This window comes from Phoca vitulina, unplaced genomic scaffold, assembly GCF_004348235.1.
Source record: "Phoca vitulina isolate PV1807 unplaced genomic scaffold, GSC_HSeal_1.0 scaffold73, whole genome shotgun sequence".
NCBI classification, from domain to species: Eukaryota; Metazoa; Chordata; class Mammalia; order Carnivora; family Phocidae; genus Phoca; species Phoca vitulina.
Genome location: NW_022589776.1, coordinates 4,954,209 through 4,981,157, shown reverse-complemented (window position 1 = coordinate 4,981,157; position 26,949 = coordinate 4,954,209). Strand labels below are relative to the sequence as shown.

The window sequence follows — 26,949 nt, the reverse complement described above, 5'->3', positions numbered from 1 at the left end:
TGTACCGGCTGAGATATAGCCCAGGTTGGGAATGGAGTACTTAGTATGTATGTGGTGACTTCTGCCTGAAGAAAATGGGGGTCATCATGCCTCTGCATTGTACTTGGAGCCTGTGGAGAATAGACAGGGAAGTGGTTCTCCAAGAGATTTGCCGTGAAATGCTCCTCAGACCACCCGAGGGAGGCACTATGGTGAGAATGATGCCTTATTCTGTGTGGTGTATGTTCCACCTGCTTTTTAGGCTGCAAAAGTGGTAATCAGAGCGTATGGGAAACTCTCCTGATGTCTGCAGCAGTGTCGGCAAAAAGGAGCCCCCAGTTAGCAGGCATTTGCCCAGCACAAAGCCTGCAGTTCCCCTTGTGAGCAGGGACTTTGACGCCACTCTCCTGATAGTGGGAAACCCTGGTTGTAGGACCTGTGTTAGTTCTCATGCCTGGGGAAAGGGGCGGGGGTGGGGCGGGTAGCCAGGTAGCTCTGGGAGAGTTCTGCCTCACTCCATTCCTCATTGAACAACTCCCACATACACACAGGCACACACACACACACACACACACCCAGTCTAGCCAGACATCATTCACTTGTGAAAGCATACACTAATCAACCAGCCTCCCCCACAGCAATATCCACTATCCATGAATGCCCATGTATCACACACAGAGCAATTAAAAAAAAAAAAAAAATCCAGGCAGCCCAGGGAGCTATACTCTTTTTTTTTCCTCTTTTTCTCTCTCATTTTTCCCCTAAAAAAGGCCTTTTAAGAAAATATATTAAACCAGGTAAACTTTTACTCATATGTTCATGTGGCTGGAGCAGATTGACAAAGAAAACAATCACAAAATAAATATTTTTGTTTTGTTTTGTTTTTAAAAAAACATTTCCCTATACATCGTCTCTTTCTAACTTGACAGAGCTGCTTTCCTGGACAGTGTGGGCGCTGTTGCAAGAGGAGCCCCGGCTGGACCACGAGGGGAACATGGAGCAAAGTGGGGAGGCTGAGGAAGCAAGGGGGCCGGGGGGAGGGAGGGGTGGGGCGCAGAGCAAGCCTGCCTGCCTGCCCTTATGGTCCTCTGTCGGTGTCACCTTGAGTTTCTCGGGGGAGCCGGCTTGCGAAGCAGTCAGTGTCTGGGAGGGCGCAGCCGAGGCAGCATACAAAAAGTAAGAACCAACGTGGGGTATCACGAAACAACGCCATTTTAAGAAATCGGGTTAAAAAGAATACAAAAGTGACTCCATGGAGGGGGAGGAAGAGCTGCTTCTGTTCCTACAGAAGCCCCCTCTTGCTTTCTTGAATAAGAATCACTTTTCAGGATTTATTTTCTCATGGTTTGGCTGGTTCTTTTGCTTAATCTCTCCCTTAGCTCCTCTCCTTCGACTGCATTCATTTGAAAGCACCGACTTTACAGATTTGAGGCTGCTGAGTTGTAGCCTCCCTGTGTGAGTGACAGCGTGTGCGTGTGTGCGCATGTGCGTGCACGCGCACGCACACGGTGAGTGTGTGCACGTGGGCAGTGGCGGTTTCTTTCTGTCCTGCCTGCTTCAGTCCAACCCCTGAAGTCCCGTCTGCGGGGTGCTGCAAGTCTCAGGGGAGAACCCTGTTGGCACTAAGGTGAGGGCTCGGATGATCTCTGCACCCTGGATTCACGGGTCACCCTGGACCACCTCCCTGCCCAGCACTGGAGTGGGGCCCCCATTAGCTACAGAGTTTGCCTGTCTCATACTCCACGGGGTTTGGCAGCTTGGAATTGAAAGCCCTCAGGGAGGACTGGATCCTGCCCACCTCGTTGTTGGCCAACTTGAGCCGATGCCGGAGCAAGCAGGAGAAAAGGTCAAGCCGGACTTTGCCGGGTGGAGAAAGCTGGTTTACCCGGTCCCTAAGCTCTATGAGCTGCAAGAGGGCAGAGTCCTGGGAACCTTGAGTGTATGGGTAGTCTAACTGGAGAATTAAGTCCCGGATGGCATCCGGGTCAAAGGGGAGGCTGTAGCCAAAGACCTGCAAGGTGTTGATTTTCATGTATCCTAAGTTCTTGGAGGGATCGGTCATCTCTAGGGGCTCGTAGTAGATTGTCTCATTGGAGCTGTCATCCAGGGACTTGATTCGGCTCCGGAGGTAAACATGGACTGTCTCAAAGAAGGTCTTCCACCTGTTTCCCAAGGTGATAGTCCAGTTTTGGCACTGGGCGGCCGCGTCCACGTTAGTCCTCTCCCAGTCAGGGAAGCTGCCCTCACTCACGGGCATGAACCAGCTCTCAGAGTGGCTGCCCCCAAACGGGTTGACGTAGATGGCCATGACAGGCTCCAGGGTGCTGTTCTTGGTGAGGCAGATCTGCAGGGACAGGGCCAGCATCACATGCACCAGCCCCGGCTTGTACTTGTTGCTCTTGAGGGTGAGCAGCATGCGCTTCCTCCAGGAAGGGTCGAACCAGCTGCCCAGGCGCATGTCATTGCTGATGAAGATGGAGTGCACCTCGATGCGGCTGTCTCGCTTCTGCAGCAAGTACTTCAGCTCCAGGTCCTGCAGGTCTGTCTCCAGCCCCAGAAAGTTCTCCAGGGACTCGGCCACCTCTGGCCGGCACAACCCCTGGGCCAGCACATAGCCTGGGTTACAGCCCCCGCAGCGCGTGCTGTTGTCGGGGGCACAGTGGGCGCAGGCAGGCCCTTCCCCCAAGGCACACGGGATGGGGCCCTGGCAGGAGGACTGGTCATAGGGGCAGGTGCAGCCGTGGCTCTGTTCCAGGAAGGTGCCAGGGAAGGTGCTTTCTCCGCAGTAGAGGAGGGACTGGACTCGGTTCCACCAGTAGGACAAGGACCTTCGGGAAGGGAGGTAGAAATGAATAACGAGTCGAAGGAAACACATTGCCGTCCCCCCTGAGGGTAGGAGGAGATTGACTAATAGGCAGGGAAGGTAATGAGAAAGATAAAAGCCTCAAGTTCTCTGAATGACGGAAACCCCTACTGCACCACTTTGGAATGACTGAGTCAGGCCCGGAGCTCAGCGTCCGATGGATCAACACCAGAAACACTTGACATCAAACTTGCACTGGAAGCAGCCAGCCTCATCCCTCCCCAGTACCACCTCCTTTGCTTATTCCACAGCCTACAGAAGATTTCCCATAGCCTCTGTATCAAAACCCCTCCTGTAGTTTTCAGCCTTCTAGATAAGCTTGTCGGACAAGTGGAACTCCCCCCTTCCTAGCATCCCATCAGTTTCTTTCCCACTTCTCCGTCCCTGTCCTTTCTATTCCCTCTGCTTCTGTCACTCTGCCACCAAGAACAGGAATTTCCTATGGATGGCTCCCTCTTCAGATTTACATCTCAGCCCCTCGGATACCTCCTCAAAGAGGTCTTCCGTGACACCCTTCTCAAAAGAACCACCTGGTCACTCTCTGTCACATCGCTCTGTTTTTCTGTAATCCACGGCAAGGATCAGGATGGGACATTATTGGTTATGGGTTACGTGGCTTCTCGGCAAGTGCCACGAAAGCAGGGACGCTGTGTGATTTGCCAGCATATTCTCAGAAACCAGGTAAGCACTTCAGAGTGATTTGTCGAAAAAAACAAAAAGGAACCCCTCTCAAGAGCCCCTGCTGGTCTGAGCTCTCCACTCAGGCTTCCCTTCTTGCCGGTGCTCAGTGAGAGCCGCATCCCTGGGTTGCGAGGCCGCTCCCCTGCCCTGCGAGGCTCCGTGCCTCGGTGCACCACTTCCATCTCTCGCACACAGTCTGGCCAAGACTTCCTTCTCCAAGGTGGCTTTTCTCTCTGGCTCTTGCTTTTTACTAGACCATGCCTCTGATTTATGTTCCATGAACGTGAATTTAAGTGGCTGCCACATAGTTAAAATTTTACAGTTTTTATGTTTCTGGATATTTATTAGATCTTCTCAATGAACAAATTACCCCCCCCCCCCACACACACACACTGCTTAAAATTAGGATATGCAGTGTGCACTTGTTGAATCAGTGGGCACCGGAGGGGATGGATGAGGGAGTGTCTCCGACCGGACAGCCCCGCTCTGCTCTCGAGGCAGCGGGGCCTCGCCTTCCTTCCCTTCCGTGACCGAGAGCAGTCACTTGTCTGAGGCAACCCACTGCATGCATTCTCACCGTATGCAGTTGGAGTGTGAGCTTCAACTCCACCCCTTTCTTTCCTAAAAAAACGCCTTAAAATAGAAATGGGTGAGAATTGGAGTATTATTAGAACAACATTGGAATCCACCATAATTTATATAGAAGTAAAATTAGCCTCTCTCTGTTTCCTCTCTTTCACTTCAGACACAAGTCGTAATTGAGCAGGACACACAAGGGGGTGCAGACAGCAGGGGAATCTCAAAGGCCTCACATGGGTCCCCGCGACCGGATCCGCCTCGCTGGACAGAGGGCCCCCCCAGCCTCAGCAGCTGTGGTGGAAGGTGCCGAGCCCGGGTCCCCGGGGGCAGGGGAGCTCACCTCTCCTTGGGCAGGCGGAAGCGAGGCTGCCGGTGGCAACGCTTGCAGAGGTTGAAGAGCCGGCGGACAATCCGATGGGTCTTCTTGAACAGCAGTTTCAGGCTGGTTCCCAGCTGCTGGTAGCGGTGCTGAAGGCTGGTGTCCATGGCCCAGAACTGGGAGACGGCCGTGGAGTTGAGGAACCGGTCATCGGGCAGCCTTTTCAGCAGGGCCTGGAATTCCTCTGTGGGCAAGGACACAGAGCTGAGCTCAGGGGGCGTCATGCAGACCCTGGGGCAGGGGGCAGGAGGGCACCCCCCAGACCCAGCCGGCCCTGGCGAGTCCCTGCCCGAGGAAGGAGGCTTCCCATCCCCTCTCCCAGGCCCTTTTACATATTTCTTTTTCAACAGCTTTATTTGGAAAATAATTAACATACCATAAACTATAGCTTTAGGATTCTTTTCTCTCTTTCCTGTCCCTAATAGGCTTCTGAATTTCAAGCCCGATTTCTGTCACTGCCCAAGCAGGCCAGAGGGGCTGCTTTTGCCGAGGACCTTGGGATGCACCACTTCCTCCCTTTGTGACTCCTTCTACATCATTCGCAACTTTTCAGTCCTCTTCAGTCACACCACAGACACCCTGGGGAAGGTGTAGGGCAGCCACCAAGGAAACAGTGCCCAGCGGGTACTGTGGATACAGGGAGACTGAGCGCCCAGCTCAGAAAGCTTCTTAGAAAACTACCAGTCCCTGAGCCCAGCCTCTCCCGTCCACATCCTTCTCTCGGACTCTGGAACACCCTTCGTCTCTTTCAAGCTTCAACTCTTGGCAGATTCCCATTCTTTCCTATGGCTAATCCAGAAGCAAGATGCTCCCTGGTTCTTGGTGCCTACTGCACGTCTGAGTTCTCGGAGCTTCCTGGGCACAGCATGTTTGCTGAATTCATGCTCAGACCTGCTTTTACTTGGGACCTGTGGCCACCGTCTCCTGGCGGGGGGGCCAGGTAGCCCTCATTTACTCATTAGGAGTAAATAACTCATGGTGGTGAGAGCCCGACGTCATGTCCCACAGGAAGCAGCACTGAACATGTCCTACCATCACAACTCCAGCGCAGCTGGGGTTGTAGGGACTGCAATTTCTTCACAACTAACTGCTATGTCTAGGACTTGAAATGACAATGCCTAGGGCCTCAGCTCATTCTCATTTCTCAAGCACCTGGTATTCATTCCTCTCTTCCCCTTCCCCAGTGGTCAGAAAATCATACCTAGTGATGACATTAACAACTAGCATGTACATAGTCCTTTTTATTTTATTTTATTTTTTAAGAGACAGAGAGAGGCAGAGAGAGAATCCCAAGCAGGCTCCAGGCCCAATGCAGAGAGCCCGACATGGGGCTCGATCTCACCATCCTGAGATCATGACCTGAGCCGAAATCAAGAGTCAGACGCTTAACTGACTGAGCCACCCAGGTCGCCCCTCATACTTCTTTTCCTAAAACATTCAAGCTCACAAAAGAGCACAGGGAATAACAGGATAAACTTCCATGTGCCCACCACCTAGATTTGGCCATTTTGCCATATTGGCTTCAGTCTTTTGTTCTGTTTCGTTTTGTTTTTTGAGAAATAAGGCAAAGAAAATATATAATCGAAGGCCCTAAACTTCCCACCTCTCTCCATATCAATGTAACCACTCTCTTGGATGTTTTATCGTTATCATATATTTTTTCACATTTTCTGCAAACGTATTTATCTGTAAAAATATTAAGTATTGGCTAGTATGTTTTTAAGCATCAAAAAATAGTGCTACATACGTCTTATATTTAATACATATTATAGTATTATATTGATATAATGTGTATAATATATAAGCTTTTTCATTTTGCTTTGTTTTACCCAACACTCATTTAGTGTTGAAATGTATGAATGTACCAGAGTTATTTATACATTAATTTTATCTACACTATCCCACATGAGCCTTCCATCCACCCATTATGATCACTTTCCCTCTTTTACAGATGAGGAAATGGGGGTATTGTGAAGCTGCATGCTTAACACGAGGTCATAAAACCGGTCAGTAACAGTGTGTCTTAGTCTTTGGAGGTTGCTCTCAGAAAATGCCACACACTGGGTGGCTGATAAACAGCAATTTATTTCTCACAGTTCAAGAAGCTGGGAGTCCAAGATCAGGACGCCAGCACGATCAGGTTCTGGTGAAGGCCCTCTTCCCAGTCACGTAGGGCTAACTCTTGGCTATGTCTTCATGTGGCAGAAGCAGAGAGGGATCTTTCTGGGGCCTCTTTTGTAAGAGCACCAATCCCTTATCACCTCCCAGAGGCCCCACCTCCCTGGGCATTATATTTTCCATGTGAATTTTGGGGGACACAGACGTTCAAAGCATACCCAGAGCAAGGACTCAAAACCAAGTCCTGAATCTAGATCTCAAGGTAACATTGATATTCGTTATACCCACAACAAGCCATAATCAGCATGTACTAGGTGCCTCCTAGAACCATTCTATGTACTTCATTCATTCAACAAATATTCCTTGTGCACCTTATGTGCAGGCACTGTGCACAGGCAAGTCCTATGCCCTTAAATATATTCACCTGAACTTCCTAGTCCTTAAACGCATCTCTTTGGTAGCGGTTATGTCCATTTGCCTCGACAACAAAAGATAACCACTCAAGAGTTGAGGTGGTGATATAACATGCTAGGGGTCACGGAGACAGGAAGTGGATGAGCCACGGTCCACGCTGAGTTCCCACATTCTAGTCCTGCACCTCCCGGCTATTCCCCAATGCTAGGGAGGAAATGTAGGCCAGCCGACTGCTCACCTGATTCCTCAAACTGCCGGTTGTGGGTCACCCAAGAGTCCTGGATCTGCAGCAGGCTGTCCTCCATGGCCTGGATGTCAGCGTCGGGACAGTTGCATTCTGGGAAGGTGAGGCTGCACTTGCACCAGCAGTCATTCCCCCTGCAGACAAGCTCACCCTCGGAGCTGCATGTGATGTAGCTGAGCGCCGCAGCCACAAAGCGCTCACGCAGGTACTCAGGCAGCAGCACCTGCAGGCCTAGGGGAAGGACGTGTCAGGGAACTGTGGGGTAGGACCAGTGGGGACTCGGTTTCTCACACTCAAGGCTGTAGGATCCCCAGCTGGGGTTCTGCAAACTTGTGCATTCTGGGCCCAAGAATGGTTGGTCACCCCAGGGCCTGACCCTGTGGAGCTGGTTGGGTAAAAAGGGTTACACTGCCCCCGTGACAGGTGGGAGAGCATCTGAAAATGCAGATGAGGAGCATCAAAGCCCAAGGCTTAGTCGAACCCCTCACATCCGCCAAATTGAGAGCACGCGTATCAGACGCATGGCCTTATGGCTATGCATCAGCATTTCTAGGATAGAAACGGGAAGGTGTTTCAGATAAAAGAAGAGCTTACAGCCCTCATGGGGGAGGAATCAAGGCTCAGTGGGCTTTTCGCTCTGCTTCTGATTGCCATCCTGGTTGTGGCTTCACTGAGCTGAGCAGCAGACATCCGAAGATGTTATGCTGACCCCCCTCCCGGGCCTCCCACCCCAGCCCTGATGACCAAGGAGGCTGCTCTGGTTAGGAAGTGGGACAGGTGTTGCTGGTACGCAGCGGCCAGGCACCGCACCTAGTACTTTGCAAATATGATCACAGGTAACATCCTGGGCATACTGAGGCTCCTCTAGGTGAGGAAATCTGAGCCCAGTGGCCACAGTGACCTGCCCAAGTCACAGTGCTAGTGAGGTTGGCTTGGTGTCAGACCCTGTCCCTGGTACCATCAGGTCATACTGCGTCACTGGGACTAGCTGCCTGTCTCAATACGCTTTAACTCTTAAGGAGATTTGAAAGTTAGATGTTGGTAGGCATCCTAAGTTCAGTCAGACCTGGGCAGGTATGAATGGCTCTCAGCTCTCTTTTCTAATTAGCTGCCTCTGATCTTGGATATAATCCACTAAATTGCTCCAAGCTTCAGTTTTCCTACCCATCTGTGGTGGATATTAGTTTACCAGTAGCAGAATATACTCCCGATTCAGCTTCAAGCCACACAGGGTGGCTGTTGGAAGCATATCAAGAGATGAAGGACAGGCATGCCTTTGGAGGCAGCCTGGGCCAGGTTCGAGGTCAGACCTGCAAGAGGCTCCCCCAGTAGGGACATTGTGAGAGACTGTGCCAGGAGGGTGAGGGACAGGAGAACTTCTGGATATGATGAGCTCCCCTCTCCTCAAATATCTGCCAGCTCTTTATTGTCACACCCTTGACCTTGTCCTTGGCGGGAAATCAGAGAGCACAAAGTATGTATCCTAGTCTCAGCAGACCTCAGAACCTAACTCAGAACTACAGCAGCAGTGGATGTTCGTTGTTCTTGTTCGAGAGCCGCCTCCTATTCTGAACGGCTCTTAAATTCTCCTTTCTTGATGTTGTGCCCACAGTTGGCACTTGAGCAGCCCACCCCACACACCCTGTCCACACGCTTGCTTTCGACACATACCCTTCCAAGTCCTTTCTCTTCACCTCCCCCACTCCCTCCCTCCTCCTCACCGTAACATTTCCCATTGCTATAAAATAAGTGCCCCGAGCAATGTCTGCATGAGTGATGGGCTATAAAATTAAATGGCATAAACTATTCCAAATGAACCACCAGACATTCCGAACCACCAGACATCGCTAATTTCCAGACACAAACCCGGCCCATTGAGGGACACAGGAGAAGAGGGATGCTAACTGCATAAGGGGGCTCTAAAGAAAGGAGTCTTTTACTCCTTTTTATTATATATTCCTTAGATTCTGAAAGCGCTGATGGGTTGCATCTGGCTCAGGTTGCCTGGAATTTGTAATCGTAGATCCTGGGTGAGGGCTATTGATTTTATAATACCAAGACAATAATATGTTAAACAGAGTCCAATTCAGTTAGGTCTTAAGAAAAATGAACTTTTCCCATTGCCAAACAGCTCTGTCTGAATCAGTTCGCATAGCCCTGCCCCAGGATGCTTGGGGGACAGGCAGTAGGAGCTGAGCGCCTCCCCTGAACCTCCCATCCTCTGGGCCTCGTGCCACCCCCGTCTTTTTGCTTTCCTGTTTGCAAGCCTGTTCTGTTCAGTTCTGTCTCCAGTCGGGGCTCCCGTTCCTCTCAAACTGTTCTCCTGGCTTTGATCTCCCATGGGAGATGACAGACTAATCACAGAAAGTAGGGACCACTCTCAGGGTAACCAGTGACCCCACAGTTTGTAAAGCTCTCAGCTGAGCTAGAGGTGGTGGCCCCATAACCACTCTGCAAAGGCTAGCTGTTCCCCAATGTGTCCGTAGGACAAAGCAGAGGGTTCTTTGGGCAACAAAGGAGATCATCAAACTAGGCCAAGGTATGGATGTGGTATTGCTGTAGGATAGTGACAGAGGTCTTGGGGAGGACTACCATGTGGGAGGGTGTGGGTGTCGAGTGGTATAAACAATGGTCTTGGGGGCAGGATAAACCATGTCAGAAAATTTCCCAAAAGAATGAGGGAAAGCTGTTCCATACAGGTCCCAGAACTCCTGGTGGTTCTGGTCTTCCGAAGGGTTTGCCAAATGAGGCACCTAGGACTTTTTCCTTCTCCTCGGTGATCCAAGCTTCTCAGCAGGTGGGAAAGGTATTGCCAACCCATCCCATCACAGGACGGCTTACCGAGCAACTGCACTTTGTTCTCTGGACTCTGTACCAGGACGGAGCTGACCGAGTCCAGGTTGTCGTAGTTGCTGCAGCCCAGAGGGCCGGTCCTGGTCTCCGTGACCTGGAGAAGGAGGGCACGGTGTGGATTTAGCTACCAAGTGGAGACCATCCCTAGGCACTTCCCTCTCCAGCCCTCTGATCTCAGGCCCCGTGTCCTGTCCTTGACCAGCCCAAGAGTGCATGTGTCTCCCTTCCCCAGGGGCATGAAGCCCCCTTCCTTCCTTGTTCTAACACAGTGAATGGTCGGTGGTGGAGGGTGACTAATGGCAGGTTGTACACAGTGCGAGGCTGTCCGAGGGAGCCGGAGGGAATTCGCCTCTGGGAAGAGAAACTTCAACGTAGGCAGAGGAAGCTGGACCTCTAAGCCTGAGTGCCCCCCTTCTCCTCCCACAGAGGGAGACAGGAGGCCAGATGTGGGCGTTGTCAGCCGGCTGGCGAGCCCAGCTGCATCACTCGACGTGGTGCTCTCAGGCTTTAGGGATCCCGAAGATGAAAAGCACTAGAGAAATATGAGTTATGAGTATTATTATTAGTATTAAACATTTAAGTCCCATCTCGGCACTGAGACGTCCTTAGAGAAAATCAGCCATGGGCTTACTGCATATTTTAATATGTATATTAAATATACATAAACTCTTATAGCCATGTAATATTCCAAAACACCAGAGAATCATTTTAAAATATTATAAAGTTGGCCTATCCGTTTTTCCCTGATGTTTTTAAAGTATAAGATGAAAAATGGGGAGCTTTAAATGCACTAAAATAATTCCCCAATAAGAATGATGGGGACCCGCGGCCCTTTCTTCTCAGGATCTCCGAAAGCTTTGCCAACAATCAATCAACCAATCAACGAGTATTTATTGAGCAGCCACTGTTCAATTCCGTACAATTCATCACACATTCATAGAGCACCTTTCCTGGAGTTCTTCAAGGAGTTGGCCCTGATACCTCTGACCTTCTCTCCTGGTTCCAGGCACCTCTGCTCTGCAGCAGGCATAAAAGTTGCAGTTTTCCATTCTTTTCCATAAAGATGTGGTTCAATTCTAGGTCCTCCACACACTAAAGGCTCCACGGGGCTAGGCTCATATTTATTTTGTTCACCATGTTGTCAACAACAATGAATGCAGTGCCTGGCACATAGTAGATACTCAATAACTTAGAGCATGTGTAATATGTGCCTGGCGTTGTGGGGTGGAGAGGTGAGCGGAGAGATGCGCAAGTTACGTGCTGTGTCCTCCAGGAAATTGCACCCTGTGGGGAAGGCAGGTGCATATGCAACTGGTGGAGAGGTATCCAAGCCGAGCAGAAGCCAGGTGTCAAAGCGCACTGAGGCAAACAGAGCCCTAAACAAAGGGAACACAGGGGAAGCAGCAGCAGAGGAGGCTCAACTGAGCTGGTCCTTCAAGGTAAGTAGACGTCTTATTGAATCACTATATTGTACACCTGGAAGTAATATAACACTGCATGTTAAGTATACTGGAATTAAAATAAAATAAAATAAAAAGTAAAATGAAATAGATAAATAATAAAGAGAAGTAGAAGCGGCCAGGAAGAGAAGGGAAGGAAGGTACTCTGAGAACAAGGACAAGGGGCAGTGTGAGCTACAACACACAGGCTTGAGCATGTGGAGTGAGAAGGCCCAGCACCCTGCAGGTTACCAGCAGGAAGTCACCAGGTGAAGAGCAAAGTAGAAATGACATTTTTAAAGAGAATTTAGGATTTTTAGTCTTAAAAAATACTCATGGAACAGAGTAATTAAATGAAGTATGGTTTGACACTGACTAGAAATACAGCAGGGAGACGGGAGAGATCCTCGTGACTTAAGGTAGTCTGAGAAGGCTTCATGGAGTTGAGCCATGAAGGATGAATAGGAATGGAGGGGAAGGAGGAGAGAATTAGGAGAAAAAGAGGTGATTACAAAGACCAAGGGGCAGCTTTGGCAGATGACAAAAAGGGCCCGTAGAGGTAATGGAAGGTGCACACATTCAAAGAGCATCTCACATAAGCTTTCAGAAAGGGAAAATAATTGTGCGCTAATTGGTTTGTTGACAGTACACGAAGCAGCCAAACCCAGCCCGAATAAAGAATGGGACCAAGAGCATGACAGGGGCAGGAACGACCTCTCTACAGTTGCAAGTTCATCCTCCAATGTCATCCCATTTAACCTTCACAGAAGCTCTGAGACAAGTCTCACTACTATCACTCTCCGAAGAAGGAAACCAAGGTTCAGAGAGTTACGGTGCCCGAGGCCACAGAGCTGTGAGTAGCTAAAACAGGATTTTAGTGTTTGAATCCTCAGTCTCATCAGTGTTCCTCCTGTCTCCTGTGAGGGCACGTCAAAGGACTACAGAAAATAAAGTGACTCAAACCCCTCTGGATGACATCACTTCTAAAAACAAGTATAAACAGAGCAGTTCATCCAAAATAGTTCAGTGATCTGCCCTCTCTTCAGAATGTGAACACTGGGCAAAACAAACTGTATAGACCTGAGACCACAATATCCTAATATTACAGATGAGGAGACCTTGGCCAGACAGGTGAAATGATTTATTCAAGGTCACACATCTAGTTACTTGCAGGGCTAGGATTCATTCATCTCATGCACACCTTCTTTCACTCTCTCGTTTATTCATTTAACTATGCAAGGAGCAGCCAGAACTCACCATGAGTAAGGCACAGTCATTGCCATCAGAAGTTTAGAGACAAGTAGAAACATGTTTCTATAATCCCAGCGTTTGGGCTGTTACATGTGGGCCTGCCTCCCTGCACAGGTGGGCACTGGTTGCTGAACAATGACTCTGTATTGAGTGAGTGGGTGATGGGCTCGCAGTCACCCTGCAGTGGGAAGGCAGGGCCAGGCTTCCTTCAAGGGAAAATGTCTGTGAGAGGAGCCATGGCCGAGGACTGGCCCAGCTCTTCTGGAGTGGGCTGGACTGAAGGGCACGGTGGAATGGTGGGTGAGATAGTGGGTGGGGTGGTATTTAGGCCCCTGGCCTTTCCCCGCCTCCAGGTAAGCTGGCCACAACACAGTCACGGAGCTCTGCACTGGCTTTGCCATCCTCCCACCCAGGCCTGAGTTGGTTGCTCACCAGCAGCGGGTCCAGGCAGGGAGGGAGCTACATGCCGTATGGAGGAGTAGGATGACCCGCCAAGGAGGAGAACAGCGAACAGCCACTCTCCTCTCCTTTATCCCCCCACAATCCCTACCTGCATACCACCAATCCTGCTGCTTTCCCACCACCAGCACCATCTTATGCAGCATTCCGGGCTGGCCCTGATGCTGTTTTCTGACCTTGACTTTGCTGTTCCCAAAGGTCAGTTCCACCAGAGGACAATCAATTAGGTAAGTCATGGAGAGGCTGTGGGTAGCTTCCCTTTGTCAATTGTGGCACGAGGACAGGAATGAGGAAGAGACAAAGACTATGATCCCCATGCCCATTTCTGTAGAGGGAAGGAGCTGAGCCAGATCTCCGGGAATGACGAAGGCTCACTCAGATGACACTAGATCCCAAAGTCACGGCTCTCTCCACTGCCATTCTGCTTTGAGCCACCTCTGTCCTTCTTAGAGAGATGAGGAGATGGGAAGGAAAACAGGACCTGGAGAGGGTCCTCTTATAGATATTGCCTGGGCACTGGTTTGATAAGCCGGATGCCTGAAGAACCCTTCCCCCAAGCGATGAGAGTCCCAGAGTCTCTGGAGGGGGAGTCCAGAGAACTCTGTGCTTTCCCTGCTGCAGAAGCAGCAGCTTTAGCAAATGACAAAAAGGGCCCATAGAGGTAATGGAAGGCGCGGTTCACTCAGGCGCACATGTTCAAAGAGCATCTCGGATAAGCTTTCAGAAAGGGAAAATAATTGTGCGCTAATTGGTCTGTTGACAGAGACTGTCCGGCCTTCAGAAAGCCCTGATGGATCTCAGGTTCATTAGCACATCCAATTTTCCATAAATACCAGATCGTGCAAACCCTCCTTCCAGCGAGCCTGCTCTCCTCCCCCGGCCCTTCGCTCCCCCACTGCTCTTGTCCTACCTAGAGAGACACCTGCAAAGCTAAGAGCGACTAAAATGGCCTTCTCGCTGTGAGTGATAGGGCTGGGCAGGGGGAGCACAGCTGATGGTGTGTGTGTGCTTAAAAGAGCTGCAAATTGAATCCCAGGTTGCTGCGCTGAGGAATTCAGACAAGCCTTTTTAAGGATGCTTTTTGAGAACCGCTCCTTTTTGCTATCCTGGGACCCACCTCAAGTTTTGTGTGGGCTCTTTTCAGTAAGCTCTGGAACATATCAAACCAAGTCCTTCCCCCACCTTCGATTAAGTAGAGGATAAGCTGCCACTGAGGAACAGGCTCCTCTGCGAACGGCTCTGGTCCCTTCCCAAGGGTCGTGGACAGCAGGTATGGTAGATGTAACCAGCCCTTTACAGTTTGCAAAGTATTTTCATGTGAACTATGTCATTGGGTGTCACTCCAACCCTATGGCAGAGACACGGGTGGATTCACAGTATTTATCAGCAGGTAAGACCGGAGTGTGCGGACTAATCAGAACAGGTACCAGCGGTGGTACCAAAGCAGCATTCTGGAGGCCTCCTGAGGTCCATTCGCCCTTTGGTTACCATGAAGGGGAGCTCTGGGGGCTCCAGGGGAAGGATAAAGGCAGTTAAGGTGGCACCCAGGGGGTTGGGTGAGGACTGTTTACCAGCTGTCACGAGAGTGGTTTAATAGTCTAATAATTGGCATAGCCATAGCAGCTGAATGTAAGCCCTGGCCACAGGGGAGTCAAATCATTGGTAACTCCATGTCCTGGAGTTCACAGACTTCTCGAGGTCATAAAAATGATGAGCACCAAGGCCAAAACTCAATCCCAAGTCTTCTAACTTGAGGTTTGTTTCCCACTAAGCCGGGCAGCCTGCTTTCACCTTTCAAGCATTTTATTTTCTCAGCACGTGCCAGCCACCGCGGAGGGACCTGGAACTGCATGCAGGCTGCAGAGTACCTACTGCTCTAAGCCCTCCCGCCATACCTGTGGGCACGGGGAGGTGGCAGTGGGGATGTCAACAGCTGCAATGTAACGTGACAAATCCTGTAATGGAGCTGTGTACTGATCAGGGTCAACCTTGCAACCGAGTGGGATGTTCAGTGGGGTCTCAGAGGAATGTGTCAGATAAACAAAAGGGGCCAGCATGCCTCTCTCTCCATGTTGGTGAAAAAAGTGGCTAACAAGGGGTAGAAAGTAAGAGTGCTCCTGCTTTGAGAAATAAGAAACAGGCAGATGTGCCGGAGGATTTTTCCTTCACCAAGGCTGAGCAGGTGAGCAGAACCCCTCATGCCACCCACCTCGATCCAGAATCATGACAATGCTGGAAGCCAGCTCTACTATTGCAAAGGCTTGTTCAGTAGAAGCAAGTGGGTGGCAGGTGCCGCAGTGCCAACGAAGGAGTGTTAGCTGGCAGGGATGCATCCAGCCTACTGGCTCTTGCTCTATGGATCTGGAAAAGTACGTTAGAGCAAAGAAATGGCTTTGGTGGAACACTTTACAGCCAGGACAGAATGGACAGGTCAACCCTATCAAGTGAGCAGAGTGGTGGGATAGGGCGCTGAGACCTCCCTTGGCTCCTGGTTTAGCATGTGTTCTTGGACAGGTACATGGTTCTCTAGACCTCACTAAGCTACGTGAGAATAAGGACCTAGAGGAATGGAAGTAGGAGAAAACACTAAATGATCCTTATTTTCTCATGATTCTCTGAGTTGCATCCCACGGGGAGAGCACATTGCACTCCTCAACAGAGAAAACTCCAGGCTAATCAATCCCGTGGAACAACACTCCATGTGTGATTGGAGGAATTCTTTTTTTTTTTTTTTAAGATTTTTATTTATTTATTTGAGAGAGAGAGAATGAGAGAGAGTGAGTACATGAGAGGGGGGAGGGTCAGAGGGAGAAGCAGACTCCCTGCTGAGCAGGGAGCCCGATGCGGGACTCGATCCAGGGACTCCAGGATCATGACCTGAGCCAAAGGCAGTCGCTTAACCAACTGAGCCACCCAGGCGCCCGATTGGAGGAATTCTAAAGAGAGCCTTCCAAGGATGGTGGCCACTCCACTTTTGTGGAGATGGGCAGTGGCTCCGGTTCTGGAAAGTGCATCTGCAGGCCCTATAATAGATGTGGCTTTGGGTGCCTTCCCATCTCTCACTCTACCACCTGCAGGCTTTGCCAAAGAGATGAGTCCAGTAAGCCATATTTGAGACTATGTATTAGACTCTTTGTATTGGACTAAAGTGGACCTTGAACCAGATTTTTTCCTACAGGGAATTTAGAACTGATACTGAGAGAAAAAGTTTAAAGGGCGGTGGTGGACATCCTTAAAATTCAGAATAATAACTATCAAGCCATTATTATGTGCCAGGAATGGAGACTACAACAATGAACGTGAGTGGTTCCTGCCCTGATGGCACTGGCTGAGAGAGCAAACAGACAGACAGTGTTCAGTGTGGGCCTAAGTCAGCTGCAGAGCAAGGCAGAGCTAAATGTAACCTGGAGTCATTGGTGTACAGAAAAGTCTAGAACAAACAAAGGAAAGAACTTGGACAGGAGAAGCCGGAAGATGAAGCAGATGAAGAAAACAGATGGCATGTGTTCCAACAAGAAACAGAGACTGTAACCTGGGCATCTCACTGCCCTTTTACAAGACCCATGTGTCTGGAAGGTATTTAGTGTCTTGTCCTTGGAGATCTGTGATAGTCTTCACCACTGTCCTCTTGATAAACCACCTTTATGCTCAAGTGACCTTGAGTAGCTTTGTTTCTTTCAACTAAACATGCTTCTGGGCGCCTGGGTGGCTCAGTTGGTTAAGCGACTGCCTTCGGCTCAGGTCATGATCCTGGAGTCCCGGGATCGAGTCCCGCATCGGGCTCCCTCCTCGGCAGGGAGTCTGCTTCTCCCTCTGACCCTCCTCCCTCTCATGCTCTCTGTCTCTCATTCTCTCTCTCAAATAAATAAATAAAATCTTTAAAAAAATAAAAAATAAAAAAAAAAATAAATAAACATGCTTCTGTGCCCTTGTATACACACTAAACCTAACCTATGTGGAAAACAGAGTCAGTGACTCATTCAGTCAGTCAACAAACCTTTACTCATTACCCATACTGTGGCAAGCTCTGTACTCTCACTGGGAACCAAAGATGAATAAGACCCAGTCCCTCCCACAAGGACCTCATAGTCTCAGAGGTCACCATGTTAGCTAGCAATTATAGTTCAAATGATGAGCCCTATAAAAGAGGCACATGCTTGAGACACTGAAGAAAAGCATTTAACTACTCTGGGAGTCAGAAAAGGCTTTGCAAAGAAGTAATCTTTTTGACTTGAGCAAAGAAGGGTGAGGGAAAGACACTTAGGTAAACAGACAAGCAAAACCAACAGCAGGTGCCAGGGATGTGAGTATATTTGAATAAAAGACAACTCATTAAATAGGACTGGGTTACATGATAGAAATGGTAAGTGAAGGGCTGAGGCGGGAAATGGGTTAAAAAGAGACAAGAGAACAGTACAGATAGATCTTCAATGGCTTTATGGTTTTGTTATGAAGAGGAATTATTATTTTTCCAGCTTCAATTGTGCTGTGGCTCATGCATTCTATATATTTTCTTATTTGATCCTCACAGAAATCCATCGAGGTAAAAAATATTCTAATTATTCAACAGTTTTAAGGATGAGAAAACCAAGGCTCAGAGTAGTTTGGTAACTTGCTCCTAGCCCGCCATGAGCAAAGACTCTTGGGTGCGATCCGATGTTCTTTCCATTGCATCACACTGCCCCCGTGACTGGGGTGTGGTGGTTTAAGCAGGGAGATGGTACATGATGATTTGCATTTATGCAAGCAGCAGAGAGGGTGAATCAGGGAGAAGAGCTGAGAATGGAGACAGGAAGACTAGTTAGAAAGATAGGCAAGAAAATCAGGCAAGCATTGATCAGCTCCTGAATTAAGGGGATGGCAGGCGCATGAGGAGGCAGCAAAGGGTGTATTGTAAACACATCCAATGCAGTGATTAGAATGATGGACCATGGAGTCTAAGTTAGGCAAACAGGCAAATGAGGCCATGATAGAAAGTGAAAAGTTGGTCAAGTCAAAGGATAGGAAGAAACATTAATGGGACCTTTGAGTTGTTGATCCAGACCTACCTTTCATTTCTAGACAAGATCAATTCTTCTCCACCTTCCACACAGCCCACTCACGACAGGACTGAAGGGGAAAAGGGGCTTCCCCAGAGTTCTATCTTCTTGGTCAAACCCAGTCTATGCTACTAATAGTCTTCTTTCACCATTTTAAGCTGCCTAAGAGACCAGCCTCCCAAGTGTACCCTAAATCCTTGTTAACTTCAGCCATTGTCCGGTCTCAGACTCTCACTGCAGACACAGTACATCCCCTGATCCGACCTCTTCTCTTCCGGTAACATCCATCTTGCTCTCTCAGTCTCATGATCGGTCTTCAGCCAGATCCTCTAGAGCCTTGATCTCTTCTCAAGAGTCAGCTTCATCTTTTTGCATTAGCCACAGCCCAGCAGATGCTGAAGACAGGGGTTCCCTCGCAGTCTTCTCTAGTGGTGGCCACTGCTTTTGCAGACCTCACACTGCTGGGCAAGGCAGTGAGGGGGGTCAGCCACTGTGCTATCCTGGACACTGTTCCTCCTTCCTCTCGAGCCATCTCTGGCTCCTTTGAAGCCAGAACCATCAGGACTCTATCACCCACGATCCCTCCTTGTTGTTGTCTATTTTTCTTATTAGTCCCCTTGATGTGTTCGGGATTTCCGGTATTAAGCTTGCTTACCACTGTCTCAAATCCCCTGCTTCTTTTTTCTTTCATCTTACACACACACACACACACACACACACACACACACACACACACACACTTTGTTCAATCCAGTTCTCCACCTACTCCATGCCTGCCTGTACTTGAAGTGCCAAATGTAGCTGGTAAAACTCACAGCTATGCTGACTGGTCCCATGTTATAATTATGACCATGGATCTCAAATGGGCCCTCAGGGCTGCCCAATAATCCACAACATTTATCTAGTAGTTGAAACACCTAACCCCTACTGTTCTGAAACCATTTCCTACCTTCTTTTCTCAACAATTCCTTCTCCTTCCTTTTAGCCAAGGACTCCAAGTCTTGTGTCATCGAGGAATTGGATCCATCAGACAAGGACATCCATATCCTCCCACCACATCTACATCCTACTGTGTGGTGTCCTGTGCACCTGAATGCTTCCTGCCACAAAGGATGGAATGTTTATGCTCCTATGTAAGACCTACCCCTCCACGAAATATCAGCCTCTCCTGCCTACCCATTTGCTCTTGCAATTGCCTTCTGTCCTTCCTGCATCATCATTTTCTCCCTCTCTCCTGAATCATTTCAATCAACGTGACAAGATTCAAATATCTCCCATCTTAAAAACAAAATCTCCACCTCTCTTGACCTTCCACTACTCTCCACCTATCACCCATTTTTTTCTGTTTGCCTTTACAGCAAAACCCTTAAAGAACTGTCTCTACTCCTCTGATTCCTCACTTTGCTTTCTCTCTTGAACCTTCTATACTCAGCCTTTTGTACCTGTCATGTCACTGAAACCACTCTTACCTAGGCTGCTCGTTACCTCCATGTTGCCAGATTGACGGTCCATTCTCTCACTGCTTCACAGCATCTAACACAGTTGGCTGCTCCTTCTTTTGTGAAACACTTGCTTCACACAGTCTTGTGGCAGGACTTTGGTTATCTCCATACCTTTCTGCCTGGTCTCAGCCTCCTGTGTTGGATCCTCCTCCTCTTCCCCATTTCTGAATATTGCTATGCTGCACAACTCAGCCCTCGAGCTGCTTTACTGGCTACATTCACTCCTCAAGTGATCTCATCTCATCCTTTCCCATAGTATTAAATACCAACTACACATGTGTATATAGTTGTATGCCAAATCTATATCTCCAGTCATGATCTTTCTCTTGAAATCCTAGTGTTTCTATCCAACTGCCTGTTAGATATCTCTACTTGGATGTCTAATAGGAATGTCAAACTCAATGTGTCTAAAACCAAGCTCTTGATTTGCTTCTTTCAGATTGGCACCTCCCCCAGCATTGCCCTTCTCAGTAAATGGAATCACTGTTCATCTGGTTGCTCATGCCAAAAATCTTGTAGTTAATCTTGATTCCTTTCTTCTAATTTATTAGCTAATCCTGGAGGCTCTACCATCAAACTATATCCTGTATCTGCCAGCTTCTCACTACCTCTAGAGAGCAGCTTTGTCTGAGCAGGCCACCACTGTTTCTTCCCTTGACCACTGCATCAGTCTCCACGATCCCTCTTTCTCTTCTCTTCCCTAATCAATAATAGCCTCATGATCATAACATCCTTTATTGATCTCTGTCTCAGACAATCTACCACCAGGGCGGCGAGAGATAAAATTTTCTCTGTAGGCTCATCTTCCACTTCACCCCTCTTTTGACTGCACTCCAGCTACATGACACAGTGTTTCTGGACCATAACAAGCACACTCCCACTTTGGGGCAATTGCACCTGCTCTCACTCAAGATACCCATGTGCCCCCTCCCTCCCTTCATTCAGATCTCTGCTTAAATGGCATTTCTTCAAACAGGTCCATCACTCTCTTTCCTCTTCCCTGGCTCCATCTCTTCATTTCATTAATCCCACCTGACATTATATATTTAATTCATGATGTCTCCATCACTAGAATTTAAACGTCATGAGGGCAGGGACTTCATATGTTTTGTTCACTCAGGGATTCTCTGTAGCCAGAGCAGTGCATGACACATAACAAGTGTTCAATAAATACCTACTGAATGAATAAATAAACGAACAAAACTTCTTTCAAATTTTGGGTGTGATAAAAGCAGCATATAATACAAGACTGACCACCACTTGCCACCTTAACTTTATATTTTGAATAAAATAATCCAGCATTCTCAAGTATTGTCATTGGTCTTCCCTTCCTTAAAACAATATGAACTTACCTAGAAATCTCCTAGATATAGGTAGAGAAGATGGGATGGAGGTTATGATTATTAATGTTATAGTAACTATTGATCATTTTCCAACATGCATGGGATTATATCACTCCTCTGCTTAGAACTCCCTGGTTGTTTTTCACTGCACTTTGACATATTAAAATTCCATATCATGGCCATGTAATCTGGTTCCAGTCTACTTCTGAACCCCATCTAGTACCAGTATCTTCCTGTTCACCTTACTACAGTCACAGCAGTCTCTTCTGTGTTCTAAGGCACCAATCTGGTTCCTGCCCCAGGGCCTTAGCATTTACTGTTCTTGCTGTCTGAATACTCTTCCTTCAGATCATTCGGATGTCAGCCTGACATCTGTCTAAAGTCTAAACCCAAAGTGACCTCCCTGGACCAACCTGGCTAATATTAGCCGCTCCCTTCTCTCACCCCAGGAAATCTGTACCTTATGACTCTGTCTTTTCTTTGTATCTTTATCTAAAATTACTTTGCTTTTATACTTGTTTAATATCCTCATCCCTCACCGGAATGTAACCTCTGCAGAATAAGGACCTTGTCTACCCTTCACAACAGTCCATTGGCTAGAGACTGCCTCAGAGTAGAAGCCTACATGTCTATTTGCTGTACAGTGAAGACCTGGGCCACATTTTAGGGCTGGTTGTGCCTGTGTCAGAAAGCTTCTTTTCCATGTCCATCAGTCAGGCCTGGCTGACTTGGAGCTGGCTAAGATGCTAGCTTCCCCTTTGGTTTCTCTCTGCCTGTCTGCCCTCCCTCTCCGAGTCTTTGCAGGCTGTTACCTTGATGGCCCCTGTGGCTATCTGGATATGGTGCAGCCGCCTCAGTGTGCTCTCTCTGTCGATGAAGTAGGAGGCTGCCAGCTGGTGCAGGGTCTCCAGGGACACGGCAGAGCTGTTTCCACTGGCCCCAACTACAGGAGCACTTCCTGCTGTCTCTGTCTTGCGGCTCAGTTTTCGCTTGTCCACAAAAATGGTCAGGGACTCTTCTCCTATCACAAACAACATGGGTTCATTGGTGAGGCCTTCTGCTCCCTAATCCCCTACCAATTCAAACATGAAACCCTTGGCCAGAATAGTCGGAGCTCACAAGGAGTCTGTTGCCCCTGCCGATGACCTCTTCCCCATCACGGTCTCTAGAACAGTCTCATCAGACAGTGCACAAGGTAACGGGCGTCACTGCCCGAGAGGTCCTCCTCCCTTTCCTTCATTCTTTAACTATCCCATAGCTCATCCCCTCCCCTCCAGCTTATGCATTTAACATCCTTTATTGATCTCAGTCTCAGGCAATCTACCTCCATGAGGGAGATAAAATTTTCTCTCTCAAGTTGTTTATGAGAAGTCACCATGGATATTTCTGCTCCCTCAGAAAGGGCAAAAGCCTTGAAGTTCAACCTCCCTCCTCCCCATCAAACACTCAACACCTACCACATGCCGGCAGCTGGCCTGAACCCTTGGAGAGATTCTTTTTGTCCATCAGACAGTGAGCTAAATGTTATAATAAATCCTGCTTTCTTCTTCCCAGGGCAGAGAGAACTCTGCCTCCTCAGAGGTTTTGATTTGGCCAGAGGCTGTACCATCCCCACTCCCAACCTCATCCCCAACCAGCCCAGAACCACTGGAATTTGTTTGGCCAGTTACCAATTTTTAGAGAGGTCAGCAGGGGTCAGGGACTCAATGGACATTTACTTCTTTGCCTATGGGTCTGACAACTATAGCCACAGCAAATATTAGGACGTGGAAAAGCCTCTGGGTTAGAAGGTTCTGTCAAAAGAAAACTGGGAGCGCCCCCTGCTGGCAAGTGCCTAGTAGGAGTCTGTCAGTCCCCCCACCTCCTTACCCAGCACCCCCTCCTCAAGGAGGATGCTTATAAGCAAATAGCAATGTTCTGGATGTCGTGAGTTGGATGTCAAGAGATTATATTGTTCTCAAAGGCACCAGAAAGGAAATATTTCTCAGGCAATAACAGGCCAGGAAGAACAAAGACCCAGGAAGACTCAAGCTATACTCAAAGGGTCTTTAAGCTATATTCAATGATCTGACAGCCAGTTAGTGTAGGATCACGATGTTGCTTACCTCCAAGCGTGGCAGAAAGTAAGAAATGAGTGCCGTACTTTTTAATCAGGTTTTCGGTAACCTGTTGTAGGTTGGGTCTCCTTCCGAGGAGGCGAATGTTCCGGATAAACTCTGGGGCAAGAGGCAATGGCAAACTGAAGAAGTCCTTCCTTTCCAGAGCCAAGTTGTTTACTTTCCAACGGGCAAACTCCCTGGAGGAAAAGTCAAGGGATAAAGAAAAGCTCAATGTATTTAAGAAGAAGAAGCATAAAAGCTGAAGTAGGAAATGTTCTTTCTCCACTTGCACCAGCCTCCCCTCCCCTTAGCACACATCTCTCCACCCAGAGGCACCTGGTGCCTGAAAGAGGCTGCTGGCCTCCACCCAGCCTCCCGTTCCCAGGCTGTGAGAAAGACCTACCTTGGCTGACCTCCATCGGAACCTACTCCCATCTGGCTTTCTTACCGGAGAGTAGCTAATCGATTTATTCGTATGAAGGTAGTCATGTAGTATAGTGTAGTATGGGGAAAAATATGCCAACAATGAAAACACGAGAACAGTGGTCTGCAGAGATATGATCTAGTTACAGTTGTCCCTCAGTGGATGAATCACATCAGCTATCATGGCCTCAGGTACCCATTTGTAAAGTCAGGAGTTTGGTCTACAACAACAGTTCTCAAACTTTTTGGTCTCAGGACCCCTTCACACTCAAAAAATGACTGTACCCCCATATTTATGTGGCTTATAGCTATTGATGATTACCACTTTAAAAAATAAAACTGAGAAAATTTAAATATATTATTTTATTTAAAGATCACAGCAGTAAATCTATTACATATAATATAAATAGCATATTTTTATTACAAAAACCATATGTCCTGAAACAAAACCAATTTAGCAAGAAGAGTGGTATTACTTTGCATTTTTGCAAGTCTCTTTAATATTTGGCTTAGCAGAAGAGAGCTGCATTCTCATATTTGCTTCTGCATTCAATCTGTTGTGAAAATTGTGGATATTCTTCTTTGTGGATATTTGTTGTTCACTCAACAAATGTCATTCCTTAAAGGTTTGTTACAGCCTGGAATCTGAAACCATATCAATGCACTTTTTATAACTCTGTCACATCAAAATCCAGCTTTCTATACTGTACTTTGAATGTATCCTTTTACCCTTCATGATTTTGGAACATCATGCATTGGTCATCTAAAAAATATGGGATCACTGAATTATTCAGATCTTCCACATTGTGACACTTTTCATCATATAATATAAAAAGGCCATATTTGTTAATATCACCACAAATCTCATGAGTAAAGTTGTTAAATATTGGAACTGCTACCAATCTCATAATGACAAATATGAGTTTTCCAAAGCTCTAATTTTCATTTGAAAGCTTAAATTTTATCATTGGCAACAAATACTGTTAGTTGTTTTCCTTGAAGAGGTAGGTTTACTTTATTCCCTATTTTTTTTTTTTTGAGAAAATGTTTACCAGACATTAAAGTCTAAATAACAATAGTTTGTCTGTTGGTTCTTCTTTCAAGAAAAATTCAGTTCCAATGAAAAAGCAGCTAGTTCAGTTCACAATTCAATCACAAAAGCATTTTTCCTTGAGACAATCATCATTCTTCAGTACCCTCAGATGTGCTTTAGGTGTATTTTCCATTTCATCATACAAAATATTAAAAAGACATGTATTCAAGGGTCAAGATCCAATAAAATTAGTAAACTTGACTGCTTCAAGGATATTCTTATATGAATCTAGCATGCATGCATACGTGTGTGTGTGTGTGTGTGTGTGTGTTTAGGTGCAAGTATATAATGATAAAGAGTACGTGACTACTGGTGTCATTCAGTGAGACTGCCTTTATTCAAATTAAGATAATTTGTTTTCACACCATTAATGCAGATGTCAACATGGACATCCTGAAAAGACCTAAGAGGACCCACCTTTTGAGAAGCCCTATAATACAAGATGGCAAAATTCCTTTCCACTCTCATCTACACTTTGAATCTTCGTGCTTTGCTCCTCACTGAAATGTCTGTATTTTAAAGGGGACACTAAGGGGATTCTAAGAGGAATCTGTCCTGGGATGAAATTTAAAGGATCACATCCATTAGTAAGAAAGGACTCTTCCATGGCCTTTCATATTATACTCGTAAGGACCAGCTCCACTGCCTTAGGGAACAACAAAATTCAAAGTCTTATCAACCTTCTCACCCATCCCAACTCTGCTCTTCATGACAGTGCTAAAGCTTGGTCTTTCTCCCCAAATCCATGGACTACAAATTATAGGGCTGTAGAAAAATAAAAGAATTCCAAAATAAGTGAATAAAAGTCCATGCCCAATTTAAAGCTATAAAATTCTCCCATCTAACTCTAGGGACTGACAGAGAGGAGGGGCATGTGCCAAATATTACCAGGGAAACAAAAGAAAAGAGACGACTGATAATTCAAGGTTCCAACAAAGTCTTTTAAGATTCCCGTTGTGTGGCTTTATTTATCTAAGCAGGCAAGTTCATAATAACATATTATCATTTATTTCCTTTGTACAGGAAATGTTAAACTTTAATTAAAGTATAGGGTATTTGTCAAACTGTTTTCTACCCCAAATCCCACTGCAGCATGAAAAACAATTGCTTGATCTCACGTCTAATTGGCCAAATGGCCAATCAAAAGACACAGGGTGGTTTAATAGATTTTTTTTTAAAGACCCAACTATATGCTGCCTACAAGAGACTCACTTCAGCATTAAGGACACCTATACTGAAAATGAAGGGATGGAAAAAGATATTCCATGCAAATGGAAACCCAAAGAAATCTGGGGTAGCTATATTTATATCAGTTAAAGTAGACTTTAAGCCAGACTGTAACAAGAGACAGAGAAGGGCATTATAAATGACAAAGGGATCAATTCATCAAGAAGATACAACATTTGTAAATATGCACCCAACGTAAGAGCACCTAAACATATCAAGCACATATTAACAGATCTGAAAGGAGAAATAGACAGCAGTTCAACAATAGGAGGAGACTTCAATACCTCACTTAAAACAAGGGCGAGACCATCCAGACAGAAAATCAACAAGGGAACACTGGCCTTAAACTACATATTAGACCAGATGGACATAACAGATATTTGCAGAACATTCCATTCAACAGCAGCAGAAAACACATTCTTCTCCAGCACACATGGAACATTCTTCAGGGTAGATCACATGTTAGGTCACAAAACAAATTTTAGTAAATTTAAGAAGACTGAAATCATATCATGCATCCTTTTCAGCCACAATTGTATGAAACTAGAAATTACGAGAAGTGGAAAATTCACAAATACATGAAGATTAAACAACATGCTCCTGAACAACCAATAGGTCAAAGGAGAAATCAAAAAGTATCTTGAGACAAATGGAAATGGAAATACAAATACCAAAACTTATGGGACGCAGCAAAAGTAGTCCTAAGTGGGATGTTTGTAGCGATAAATGCCTACACGAAGAAAAAATAAAGATCTTAAATAACAACCTAATTCATACCTCAAGGAACTAAGGAATTAAGCCCAAAGTTAGTAGAAAGAAGAAAACAGCAAAGATCAGAGTGGAAATGAATAGCATAGAGACTAAAATGACAATAGAAGAGATCAATGAAAATAAAAGCTGGTTTTTGGAAAAGATTTTTAAAATAGACAAATCATTAGCTAGACTAACCAACATAAAAGGAAAG

At 47.0% G+C, this 26,949-nt stretch overlaps 1 protein-coding gene across 2 annotated transcripts in view; it reads right to left on the bottom strand.

Moving 5' to 3' along the window:
- Positions 1-767: 767 nt before the first annotated feature.
- BRINP2 (BMP/retinoic acid inducible neural specific 2) overlaps positions 768-26,949 on the bottom strand; it is a 105,289-nt gene continuing 79,107 nt past the window's right edge. For both annotated transcript variants that reach the window (XM_032393472.1, XM_032393473.1), the window contains exons 3-8: positions 23,249-23,439; positions 21,956-22,164; positions 10,099-10,204; positions 7,252-7,488; positions 4,443-4,665; positions 768-2,807 (exon numbers count right to left, since the gene is read on the bottom strand). In XM_032393472.1, the coding sequence (XP_032249363.1) occupies positions 1,691-2,807; positions 4,443-4,665; positions 7,252-7,488; positions 10,099-10,204; positions 21,956-22,164; positions 23,249-23,439 (2,083 nt within the window). In that variant the 3' untranslated portion in view covers positions 768-1,690. The remainder of the gene's footprint in view (positions 2,808-4,442; positions 4,666-7,251; positions 7,489-10,098; positions 10,205-21,955; positions 22,165-23,248; positions 23,440-26,949) is intronic.